At 37.1% G+C, this 12,732-nt stretch overlaps 1 protein-coding gene across 1 annotated transcript; it reads right to left on the bottom strand.

The window, feature by feature from the left end:
- Window positions 1-372: 372 nt before the first annotated feature.
- On the bottom strand, window positions 373-11,911 carry LOC145778811 (inner nuclear membrane protein Man1-like). The gene is made up of 12 exons (XM_082590395.1): window positions 11,388-11,911; window positions 9,931-10,763; window positions 9,769-9,838; window positions 9,153-9,223; window positions 8,806-8,915; window positions 8,210-8,319; window positions 7,827-7,928; window positions 7,232-7,334; window positions 6,929-7,049; window positions 5,801-5,940; window positions 3,400-3,505; window positions 373-2,446 (listed from the first exon to the last, which is right to left on the bottom strand). Exons 2-12 carry the CDS (start codon window positions 10,702-10,704, stop codon window positions 2,189-2,191), a joined length of 1,965 nt encoding a protein of 654 aa, XP_082446521.1. The 5' UTR covers window positions 10,705-10,763; window positions 11,388-11,911; the 3' UTR covers window positions 373-2,188.
- Window positions 11,912-12,732: the final 821 nt, after the last annotated feature.

Raw genomic sequence — 12,732 nt, 5'->3', positions numbered from 1 at the left:
CAGTTTTTGTGGAGATTTGAGCATAATCATTATATCAACCTAAATACATGTGTATTGTGAAAATTTGAAATGTTTAGTGATAACTGATAACGCAAAATGAACAATAAGATGTCTTCATTCAGCTAGCACATGCTTTTGAATTTTTATAAAAAAGATAAAATTAAAAAAAAATGCTGGTTTAACCTGAGTTAAGTCTCGTCCGAACTTTACCAAACTGGCAACTTCATTATTGAGCCTTCCCTGAGCGAAGCTTACTAATTTGACAAAGAAAAAATTCTCTCCTGTCCACCCACAATTTACAAGCACCTAGTCAGAAATAACTGCAGAACTAGATTGATGGCAATGCAGGATAAAATAAAGCATTGACAAGTTTTGTGCAATCTTTTATTATAGCAGTACAGTATAACAAAAGCTCAGATATAATTGAAGCAAATAGACCTACAAATGCTGACATGAAAGCGATTTCAAACTGGCAAGAATATGAAATGAGAAACATAAATTGTTTTCACACAACTGCATCATTAAGACTCTGAAAAAAACGAAACGCAGCATGACACGACTTGTTTCAGGCATACACCGAGCTCTGCCAGTCAAGAAATAACAAGATCAAGGTACCTTGGATTGATTCTCAGCTAGGCAAACTACATTTATCATTGCGTCGATTGAACATCGCAATAAAACGTGTTGTACCAAAATACAGTAATAGATGGCAATAGCAATACTCATCGGTTTCACATCCCAGACAGCACACCAGTCGTTTATTTGCATTATTTTGGCGTCTGCACACGTTGAATCAATGTAAAAACGGCTGATCTGCTGTCTGAGAAAACTTTGAGACGATGAAGAAAAAACAACTTTCTTAGCTGGAAAATATCAAAGGAACCAAATAAAAAAAGAGATTATAGGCCTATGAAACGGACATTCACAACACGTCTCATGCTGAGTATTGAAATCGTACTAAACTGTAATGACGAATATTGCACATTCAAAAGGAGACTATCCAGCTAGCACAAGCCCTTGATAGGATTACACATACATGTAGATTGTAGAATTGATGTGCAAAGGCTAGGTTTAGCTCGCTGGATATGACGTCAATCGCTTGCGCTCACGAGTGGAGAAATTATCTGCACTCAGAAAATGATGGCAATTGACATTGGTGGACACTCTAATACATACAAAATATGTTTTCAAATAATTATATCTTTAGTTAATTGTTAGAATACTTAAGCAAGTTTGTTTTTCATGTCTTTATCCTGCATTGCGGGGCAGCGGACTTGAGCGCTATGCATCGGTGTACGCCTTTCGACGTACACCTGACCCACGCTGCAGCCGACGGCAATGTCTGTTTCCGGTTGCCTACTCTACTTATGACTTAAATTTGGTACTACCCATTACTCGAAATCGATCACTGGGTAAAGGCAATTATCGTAAAGTTTCTTGCCTAGAGTAACAACAAGTGCGGGTGGCTGGAGTCGAACATGCAAGCCCTCGACTGCGAACCCAACGCGCTAACCACTCGGCCACTGCTTTATACTACACTTTTGCATGAAGAAGCGGTATCTAAAATGGCTATATCGTAAAAGTGACTGATGTCATGGCAAAACACATAGAAAATAGCAGTCATACTGATTGTTCAGAAAAAGGGTCAAATAAAAGCGATATTTAGGCATGAAAAAGCAGTACAACGTTAAAATATTAAAAAATTTAGTTAAACACACTTTCAATCCTGAAAACTGAATGAGGCTGTTCACCAGACATTTAGTTAAATAACATGATGCGTTCTACTGGTGCAAACTAAGCTGAACTATCAAAAGTTGTATAAAGTGACAATCTGCTTTTATTCCGACGTTTCGTCAATCAGACACGACTGGCTTCTTCAGGGGGCGAGACCAGGCAGTGACTACCTGTCTAGCATGGCAAAACACAGGACAAAGTTGAATTTTCATTTTGCATGTTTAGTTGATTTCAGCAACATGGTCCTGTGTTTTGCCATGCTAGACTGGTAGTCACTGCCTGGTCTCGCCCCCTGAAGAAGCCAGTCGTGTCTGATTGACGAAACGTCGGAATAAAAGCAGATTGTCACTTTATACAACTTTTGATAGTTCAACTTAATTTGCACCAGTAGAACGCATATTTAACACTTCTAATCCTTTAAAATACAGTAAACAAAATATTCTGATGCTTTCATTTAAAAGTCTGATATAAAAGAATCAGGCGTCAAAAGGCCACTAGAATTTAACTCTGAAGAGTGAAAAGTGACAACTTGATCCTTAGAGTTGGATTTGAGTGGAGTTTTAAGATCGACCGTATGGGGGAACCTCGTGTGGAACCGCTGCAGTTTAATAAACTTAACAGTAACCAGGCGGCAGTCAAACCAAGAACCTTGTAATGACTGGAATGCCTTGCCAGCAGCAAGACATGACGAGCATTTGAGGTAAACAACACCCTGAGAAGAAATAAAGAAGTCAATTCTCAATGGTGACTACAAGTAGGTGGAACAATAAGACCACCAGTGGCAGAACACAGGCAAAAGTTAAAATTAAAGATTTTCACTATTTCCAGACTTGCCCTTGAAAGTTACGATCAGCGCAGATATACGGAGTTGGTCTAAAGACTGCTTGGTCATTCATCGATTAAGCGAATTGGTTGCTTAGGCAGAGTATTTCGCGAATTATTTTTTCCTTATGCCCCAATCATAATCTGCAGGTAAAAATCGTCCATTGCAGATCCACCAATGAGCTTCGCGCTTACAGATCCTTGATTATCTACGGTTATCTTAATCGGCCGATTAAAAAATTCATTGTTAGTGCATCCAACTGGTCGATTAAGTTTATCGTGGATAGTTAATCGTAGATGACTCAGCGCGAAGTTACGTATGCAACAACTGACGACTTACAGATCAATGGCTCAAGCTGCCGATGACGCGCTTATGCTTAGTCACGTTACGCATGATTGAATTTGAATTTTCACGTTACCTGGAAACGATAAGCTGATCGGGTTAAGGATGGTGCATACGGAGAAAAATATTTTTATAAATGAGGTTGTCTAATCAACTGTTTTATTTGATCGGTAAATAAGCCGATATTGATGCATTCAACCTTTCAAATATCAAAGTGCAGATCTTTTAACAACTGACTTGGATAAAGTAAATTCCTTCAGAATCAGACATAACACCCTTGGTAGATGGGAAAATTGGGCATGCAAGAAATTCAGTCCCATTGTCCCCTTCTAGATATGCCATTATGTCGCGCAATGACGTCACCTCGTTCTCTCGGTCGGTGTTGGAACCGGCGTCCCTTGGAGCGTCCGTCCAGCGTTATTATTATTCGACTAAATATTAAAACTAGTCTCGGAAGTAAGCTTATGGGTATCAGTAATAAGATACATGACGTCACGCACCTCTTTAGATTTTTTCTCGACAACAACAGACAAGATCTCGTTATTATTCGAACACTTCTCCAAGATGCTTTCTTGTATCTGGAGCTGCCAGTCAACATCTTTTTCACTAAAAAAAAGCATAAAATTAGGATAATCCTCTGATCAATCAAATACTAAATTAGACTACAAGCACATATTTAGTAGCAAAACGACGAATCTCATCCAGGAAAACTACACCCCTGCAATATTTTGATAAGTTTGCAGTAATCGCATGGAAGCGTATTACAAAACATCTTACAAAGGTTTTCAGCGAACCTTGGTTCGCAGGGAACAAAGGTTGGGAAATTAAGTAGGCTACGTATTTTAATGGCATTTCTTAGCTAACTGAGCTGGTATGTTTCAGGCGCTAAGGTACAATTATAGGACGTCTTTGTATTTTTTCATCACTTTTATGTGTTGTGACGTTAAATTGACATGAAACAAACAACTACTTTTATTTATTAACTGGGGATAATGCAGCCAATGTGACAGACATGCAGTCACAGAAAATAGTTGTATCATGGCGCCAAGTTAAAAGGCAGGGATTATAAATCATTGATTCCAGCTAATTTATCAGTCATTTTTACTTTGATTCAACGTCTGCAGACGTTAAATCAATGTAAAAAGGGTTGATTTGCTAAATGGGACAGGGTGACCAAAAGACTTGAGGACAAGCAAGGACAGACCTTTAACGTTCCAGACAGCAAATCAGTCGCTTTTTTACATTGTACGTCTGCAGACGTTGAATCAAATGTTGAATACGCGACTGATTTGCTGTTTGGGATAGGACTGAAAGTAATTTCATTCAAAATTGTTAAAAAACTGCATCAACAAACTTAATAGAAAAAAATTAACACTTACATACGACATGCGCATGCAAGACTGAACTAAATGGTGTGTTGTACTAAATGGTCTTGCCAATTGGATTATCAGAAAGCAAAAGCTCAAATTATCTAAATATCAATCAAACGTGTGGTGACAAACACTAGACAATATACTGTTGCTGTTAATTCCCCCTCGCCCCCGATTAAAATAATTTTGCAATGCAATAATATAATAATAATAATAAACTTTTATTTTATTTGCTTTTATTTGCGCCCATTGCGATATCACACAGTACATTGCGATCACAGATGCGATACAACAGACGACAGGAAGCAGCGAAGTGACATAATAGTCTTCGAGTCAGCTGCTCCCCTTAGTTTGGCTTGCCATTAAGTGTCTTCGCCGAGACACAGCCGCGTGTTCTAGAGCGGTGTCGAACCCACATCCTTTCGAACGTCGCGCAGACGTTCTCACCACTCGGCTACGCAGCCGACTACAGCATAATGAGTATATGTATGGGCAGTATATGTATGCACGAAAAGTATATGTACAGAGTATATGTACATAGGAAGATAGCCTACAGCAGGCATGGCCAAATGGCGGATCGCGATCCGGTTCCGGATCTTTTCAACTTTTTTTGTGGATCTTTCAAGTTGGCTCTGAAAAAAACTTCAAAGTATTTATTTTAAAAATTGCTAATTTTTTTTACTTTTTTTTTAAATATTCATCTTCATGAACTCGTAAAAATCGCTGTAAGTAACAGGAAACCACGTTTCGATAGTATTGTAAAATCAAAGCCCACTCATCATTTTTCTCTCTAATACCAGACCTGTTCATTACAGCACACTCATTCACTGATTTTTAATCAAATTATGTATATATCGTATCTTGACGCCTTGTTTTAGATGTACCCAAATAATTCCATCTTTTTTGTATGATACAAAAGGAAAAATGCACATCTTCAGCCAGTGGCGTAGCCAAGGGGGGGTTTTGGGGGTTACAACCCCCCCCCCTTTGGCACGCGTGTGACGTCACGAATCACGATATTGAGAATGATGCTTTCAGTTTCTATGTCTCTAAAACAAAGTTTGCCTAATTTTACACGAAACTGCATTAAAAGAGCGAGTTTTGCCAATACCAAACATTCGAATATCTCAGCCAGGAATTAGCAACAAGAAAACATAGAGACTAAGCTTTATTACCGAAAAATGCCCAAGAAAACATGATCTTATCCTTTTGCTATGCCACCGGACAGCACTATGTTACAGGAATATTTATACCCACATTTTTGTTGAAAATGCTCTCAGAATGCACCGAATTTAAAGTAATTTTTTAAAATTTTCTGGGGGAGGCCCCCCAGACCCCCCGCCGCTGGGTGTCGTCTTCAGCTCATTGTGGATCACTAAGTTCTCAGATTTGCCGGTAGTGGATCATGGCCAAAATTATTTGGCCATCCCTGGCCTACAGTATGCGCAGATAGATCAACTTCGAGATTTGATAAAACTGAAAATCGTTTCCGATACACATCAGTAGTCAGTACAAAGAGAGATCAACTTACAGAGCAGGATCGAACATGTTTCGTATCTTCAAGCAAGGAGTGGGACAGATGTTGGGAATATTCTTGGAAGGGTTAGTGACCAAAGCTCCTCCTTTCCAGACCCTGCTCGGTGCTTGATCGTTTTTGCTAGGCAAAGCAACCTGTTGAATTTTTTTTTTAGCTCAATGCACTCAAGTTTCACTGATTTTAATCCTTTTATTACCCAGACCGCAAAATCAGTCATTTTTACATTGATTCAACGTCTGCAGACGGATTTTACTGTCTGAGTATGAGTTACAGCAACAAAAGTAAGACGTGATAGTTACGTTGCCTACTGTATGAGTCTGCTGAAGAAACAATAAAGCCAGTTAGTAAGGCTTGACCGATCACGAAACGCTTGTACATTAAAAACAATACGAAATGCTTTGAGACTTCTCCCAGACAACAAAATCCGTCATTTTTACATTAATTCAACGTATGCAAATGTTAAATCCATGTAAAAATGACGGATTTTCCTGTCTGGGCATTTAAGTGAAACGTTGTACTGCAGTCGGTATGTTGCGTAAAACTAGCCAAACGTAAATTAGCCACGATTGCTTAATACACGTACTTCATAAACTGTTCTGTTTGAAATCAATATTCAAATTTTGTATGACAAGCAAATGCTGGACAGGAAGCAGCTGTCTGGGTCGATGGTGCATTCATGAAAAGTTGCAGACAAAATTTCAATATTGGATCTCTACTGAAATGCGCTACTATGGTCCAATGCATGCACACTGCACAAAAACAGGAATAGAGTGATATTTATTGAACTTACAACACACAGTTTAGTGCTTTTATGACTACACTTCAGCAGTGGATTTCCTCAACGTATTGAAAATACACAGTCAGCTTCTTATGAAGCTCATGTTGTTGCTTTTCCTGCAGTCTGAGTCCCAGTTGTGTCAACCGAAATCAGAACAGCAGACACACTCAGTTCGTTGAAACCGTCACAGAAATATTTACAATGTGTAAACAATATTGTCAAGTTAATGAATTGACGCAGGTGTCAGTAAAAATTATTGTATTATACCGCTTTCAAAATCTATTGAAACAATGAAAAAAATCCAACTTGGTTGGCTGGGTTGAACATCAATGCATTTATTTTACCTGGGTCCATCTCCACACTCTGCAATCTTCGCCACCAATGCTTTGCGTTTCAACTTTGACACGAAATTCATTGACAGATATGAAGTGTACAGCCTGTTCCCATTCCTTAGTTTTCGAGCGCCTGAATCGGAAAATAGCTTATCGCATAATTCAAATTAAAAACTGCTTTATATCGCAAGGAAAAATAAATACGAGGCAATTTGAAACAATACAAATTGACAAAAGTAGTCATGTAAATTATTGGAGTAGCAAGCAATTAAAGTTGGTTGTTCAATATAAATGAAATTAATTATATTACCGTACCTTAGGTTTGGTGGGACCACCATGTCGCGTACACGGAGGATTGGGATGAAAGGTTCTACTTTATCGTCAATGCAAGTTGTCACATAATGATTTTTTAAAACGTCTGAAAAAGTTAATTGCAACGTTTACAAAGTGGGAAATGCAGCTCTATTTTTTTCCATTTTCAAGAACGGTTGGGCATTACAAAACGACACAAACCAATCTGGTGTCTTTTGAAGTAAAACTTCCAACACTTTATTTCTTTAAGCCACATACAGTAAATGACAGTGCACCGATGTACTACTGCATCGCATGGATGAAAGAGAGTCAGTTTGAGATGTGGGTGAAATTTAACAACTTGCTTTTAGTGAGTTTAATTGCAACTTTAAAAAAACTCAATAATTGCCTCAGCTTTCGCCTGTATTACCTAAAAACTGTGATAGAGCTAAAATTATTTCACCCGTTTGCATTGTAGTACTCCCATTTAAAATACGAATATTCTAAGCTCGTTAAAAGCAGCACATACATTCAGCGTTAGGCCACACATATAACAAACGCAATAAAAGACTTCACTAAAGTTTGCACAGTGGATGTAGGCTTGTACCTTGTAGCCTACCTAGTATTTTATCAACCATAGCGAACATCTTCTGTCGCCTTTCTTCTTCTTTTCTCTGCATGTAGCGACGGCAGAGCAACATCAGCCACATCACAAATAGAGCTGCAAATAGTTCCAGCATTAGCGCAATTTGGCCACGTCATCAAATTCTCAGTCAACAGGTTTGATTCATTCAACGAATCAAAAAATAACCAATAACCACAAAAAAGTTACCAAATTTTATTTCAAGCTTTTGAATAAATATTTAAAAAAAATTTCATAAATTCAGATTGAGTTATATTCAAATCTTGGTGAAGCGAGTCATACAATTCCAAATTGCCACCGCTTTCGAACAATTAACGAAAGCGGTGAACTTAGCTTGTCACATTCTGCGTGCAACTCACCCAAGAGAATGATGGCAAGGCGATACAATACTTTGGTTGCTGCACGCTGGAGTCTGCACAGGGTAGGAAGAATTGGATGCTTGGTTTCCAGAAAAAGAACAGTGCTCAAACTGTGAAACTTACCATTGTCACATATACAAATTATAAGTCACGTGGCCATGATATTAGTTTTGTTACTCGACTAGCTAACATAGTCAATACATTCAACATCACAGGAGGTGAAAGTGTTGGATACAACTTTAAGTATGTGTTCTACCTTCTTTAGATACCTGTATATATATATTTTTATTAGGTGAAAACAATTAATGAATTGAACGGTTAAAAGTCGTGAAATTCTTCATTTTAATTCCTAACCGCTTTCAGCATGAAAAGGTTTCACTTTAAAGTTTTAAATTTTAAGAAAGGAAAACAAGACAATCTGAACTGTATAATAAATTTCGTAAAAATTAATTGTTTATCTAGGAAAATTTTGCATTTCCAACTGAACAAATTAAAACCAGACCGGGAAAACTTGATGCAGGAAACTTGTCACCAAACAATTAATCAGCATTGTTATGTTTATTTATGAAACTATGGTTAGTTGTGAAGAAACTCACTTGTCTTCATTTTCTAAATGTGTGCCTAATTCATCTATGTACAGAAAAATTCCCCATTCTGGATGATTCCGTATCAAGCCAAGAGCTTTGGACAACTGCAACTTGCCAACCTTGTGAAAAAATATCTTACAGTAAATTTTCACTGCAAAAGCTGCCAGGAAAGATCATCTGAAACCGTGACTCATTCAAAGTAAACAACAGTGCGATACTACGATAGTTTTGTATGCTATGAAAAAGCATGCATCCGAAGAAATTTTAAACAATCAAAATAAAAAAATGTTTATATATACTTTGGACTTGTGGAGACTGGAGGTATTAATTAAAAATACTTAACCATGCACTCTCACTTTTAATTCTAATTTCAATGGATCGATGTGTAGTCTTGCGTCGCCATTAGACACATTGCACAAAGCATTACCTGTTGTTATAAAATATCACATTACTCTTGGCATTAAGCAGATCCTATCTACCTGACAAGTAAAATCTACCTTTTTACATCGATTTATGTGAAGAGATTTATTGATTCAATACATTTGTTTTACAAAGTAAAATATGAAGATTTTAACATCTGACAGTCTTAGTCCTCTGCCATGGGATTACTATGAATCCCTGCCTCTACCACAGAGATGTTGATGAGCTCCCGTTTTCAATGCAGCACATTGGCAGTCAAAATAAGAGCCATGATGATGCTAACGACCCAGACAGCAAAATCTGTCATTTCTACTGTAACGCAACATCTACAGACAACGTCATCAAATTTGTTGTCTGGGGAGAAAAGTAATCATTTCTGGATTAAGAACACCTTCATATCTTGTTGCGACACAGAAAATCTCAAGAGGAAATTGTTGTGAATAACATGATGATCCGAGTTTTTGGAAGTACAGTACTTCATATGTCCTATGTATTTGCTAAAGCAATACTGATTTTTAGAGAAAACAAATAGTATAGTGTCATCTTACAAACCTGCTGTTGTGGCTAGAATGTTGTAGATATGATTGACAACTATAAACGTTTCATTTTCAACATCTTTAACCTGAAAACAATAAGCAAGAAAGCATTGTAACTTGCTAACTGCAAATATGAAGAACAACACAAGATTACTGTGATGCACGATTGCTTGCATACCTCATGAGATTTTAAGTCCAGTGATGAAAACGTAAAATTAGACGTTATGTCATCTGATCCCATCGATACATAAAGAAGACCAAGCAAGACAAAAAACACAGCAGTAAGGACAGGAAGAAGTTTGGAGCAGTGCAAAGACCAAGCTTTAAGAGAAGAGTTTTCAGATTGAAAAAACAACGTAGATTCACATCTGTTCCCTTTGTTGCCAAAAACCTGAGAATATAACTTCAAACAAAAGTTTAATTTAGGAGGAGCCAGTCTGTTAGTTTGTGGGAATGTTTTAGAAATGTTATCATCAGGCAACCCAGCTTCCCTTTTTGCTTGAGGTTTCCTCTGAAAAGCAGTGCTGCCATTTGTGCTTTCTATTTGCACAGTTTGATCAATTGGGTCATTCGCTTGAAGTGAGTTTTCAAACACACCTTGTGCTGACATGCTAACATTTCTTGGACATTGCATACTCCTAACATCTGCTCTTTTACATGAAAATGATGCTGTGGATTGTTCTGCAAAAGAATGAGAACTGCTTTGTCCTACTAACATTTTAGACGCAACAACCTTAGGCAATCCACTTGATCCTAACAGGTTGTGTTTTCTTTGACAGCCTGTATTTAGGGTGCGTTTTTCTTTGTTAAATTCATCGCTATCTCCAGAATCATCAGAATATCCAATATCCTTTTGACAAAGAGAAGGCATTCTTTTCGTGCATGTCAGTCGACGATTATCACAATTATCGTATTGCAACTTTGATGATCTTGTAGCAGCCAATCTATTCATTTTTCTTCTTGAGTTTTGATTTCAAAATGATGTAGACAATCTATTCAGCTTTGTTGGCACTGCAAAATATGAATAAATGGTTTTAACACATGTTTCATGTACATTGTACAATCACATGTCACAAATTTCATTTATAAGTAAACTAGGTTTATTTATGCTGAAGAAAAACTTTTAGCAGGCTAGACAGCATTCACCATAAACCTTTTTCTTGAGCAAATTGGTTGAACACAACAATCAGATAATCCTGACAAAACATCTAGCAAATAAGATATGAGATCGACCAATTTCGTCTGCAGCTTGAAACAGCTAAACAGTATAGTGAGCCATAAAAATGTGAAAACATGCAAACGACCGGTACTAATATGCAATTATTTTATTGAACCGAAAAAGGGCAATTCTGATTAGTGCAATCACAGTTTTATAAATCACACTTTGCAAGAAATTGTTTGAGCCATAAATCGTTGAAGACAGTATCTAGACTTCTGTAAAAATAAGGAAGCAAAACTTTAAAAAAAGTTATAACAGAAATGGCTAAATAAGTTAGAAAAGTATATTTTTAAATGCACAAATTATGTTAGATGAGCATTCCACAACAGTATCATTGAAAAATGAATAGGCTACATATCACAAGTTAAACCTATTAAACTTGAATGTGAATTTGTGAAATAGTCAACTTTACCTACATTATTGTTGCTTGCATCATCATGAAATCCAATCATCTAGTGAAAAGTGGAAGTATTAACAAGAGTCACATCAGATCGTAATATGAAGTGACAATTTCTATTTTAACTCTTTCGGGAGACAATAGATTTTTCAGCAATGTCATTTTAGAATTGGAAACATTTTTTACATACAATTAAATTTACCAAAAAACACAAGAAAAGTAGGAGCTGGTATACAAGTCCCCCCCTCACCCTTGGTAACTCATGACAAAGACAGGACCCAAACAAAAATATAGGGTAAAACTACTTTACCTTTGCTTTACTGTTCACACACTTCAATCCGGATGCAACCTAATTCGTACCATGAACAATTTGTACCGTCAGTTCGTACCTTGAAAAGATCGAGAGAAAAAATTAAAAAAGCCGAAGTCGCTGATCGCAGTTTCCTCAAACATTTTAAAATTTTCCGCAAACAAACAAAAACTTTTAAGATTATTACCAGAAATTTTAAAATGTTTGAGGAAACTCCGATTAACCCTAACCCTTTAAAATGTTTGCGGAAACTCCGATCAACTCTAATCCTAACCCTTTTAAAATGTTTGCGGAAACTGCGATCAGCGACTTTGGAAAACTCTTAGGATTATTACAGAAAATTTTAAAATGTTTGCGGAAACTGCGATCAGCAATGTTCTATTTTTTTCTCTTGATCAATTTTCAGTTTGTTTGTTTGCGGATACCGATACCTAACCGATACCCTAACCCAGGGGTGTGCAACGTGCGACCCGCGGGCCAAATGCGGCCCGCGAAGAAAAATTGTGCGGCCCGCAAAGATGTGCCAATTTTGAATTGTGTGCCGCCCGCGAAACGTGTTTATGATTTAGTTTAGTCTGGTACGTGTGAACAATTCATTGTGGAGTGGATTATTATAGATTCGCACCTTCTGTTAACCATTTTAGAAATCTTCCACCGGCCACCGCTAACCCATTTTGTTTAATTATTTGGAACGTAAAAATGTATGGTCACAAAAAAGGCTTTATGAACAAATTACGACTTTGGAAAGCTCACATACAGATGAAAAATCTTTTCCACTTTCCAACTTTGAGAGACTATGGAATGCATCCTGAGAAGAAAACTAAATTTGAAAGATTGTTATATGAATTTTTGGCTCGTTTCAAGGACTTCAAATCTCATGAATATTTGTTTGGTATAGTTCAGTTCAGTTCAGTTTATTGTTTTGCTGGCGATAAACAAACAAAAAGTACATACAAATTGAGTGTCTATCAGCACAGCACAGTCTATCTATATTCTCTTCGCCATTCTACACAGACATTGACAAAGTACCAGCTGATATCCAACTTGAACTGAT

This window comes from Aplidium turbinatum, chromosome 10 (assembly GCF_918807975.1).
Source record: "Aplidium turbinatum chromosome 10, kaAplTurb1.1, whole genome shotgun sequence".
Taxonomy (NCBI): domain Eukaryota; kingdom Metazoa; phylum Chordata; class Ascidiacea; order Aplousobranchia; family Polyclinidae; genus Aplidium; species Aplidium turbinatum.
The sequence above is the reverse complement of the archived record's forward strand: the minus strand, read 5'-3'. Positions and strand labels throughout refer to the sequence as shown.

Bases quoted from the DNA above. Each gene is read 5' to 3' on its own strand.
- LOC145778811 (XM_082590395.1), bottom strand. From the start codon at position 10,704: ATGAATAGATTGGCTGCTACAAGATCATCAAAGTTGCAATACGATAAT. The intron at 9,224-9,768 runs GTTTGTAAGATG...TTATAACAACAG, and splicing joins CATTCTAGCCACAACAGCAG to GTAATGCTTTGTGCAATGTG. The intron at 2,447-3,399 runs GTGCGTGACGTC...ATTTCTTCTCAG, and splicing joins TCGAGAAAAAATCTAAAGAG to GGTGTTGTTTACCTCAAATG.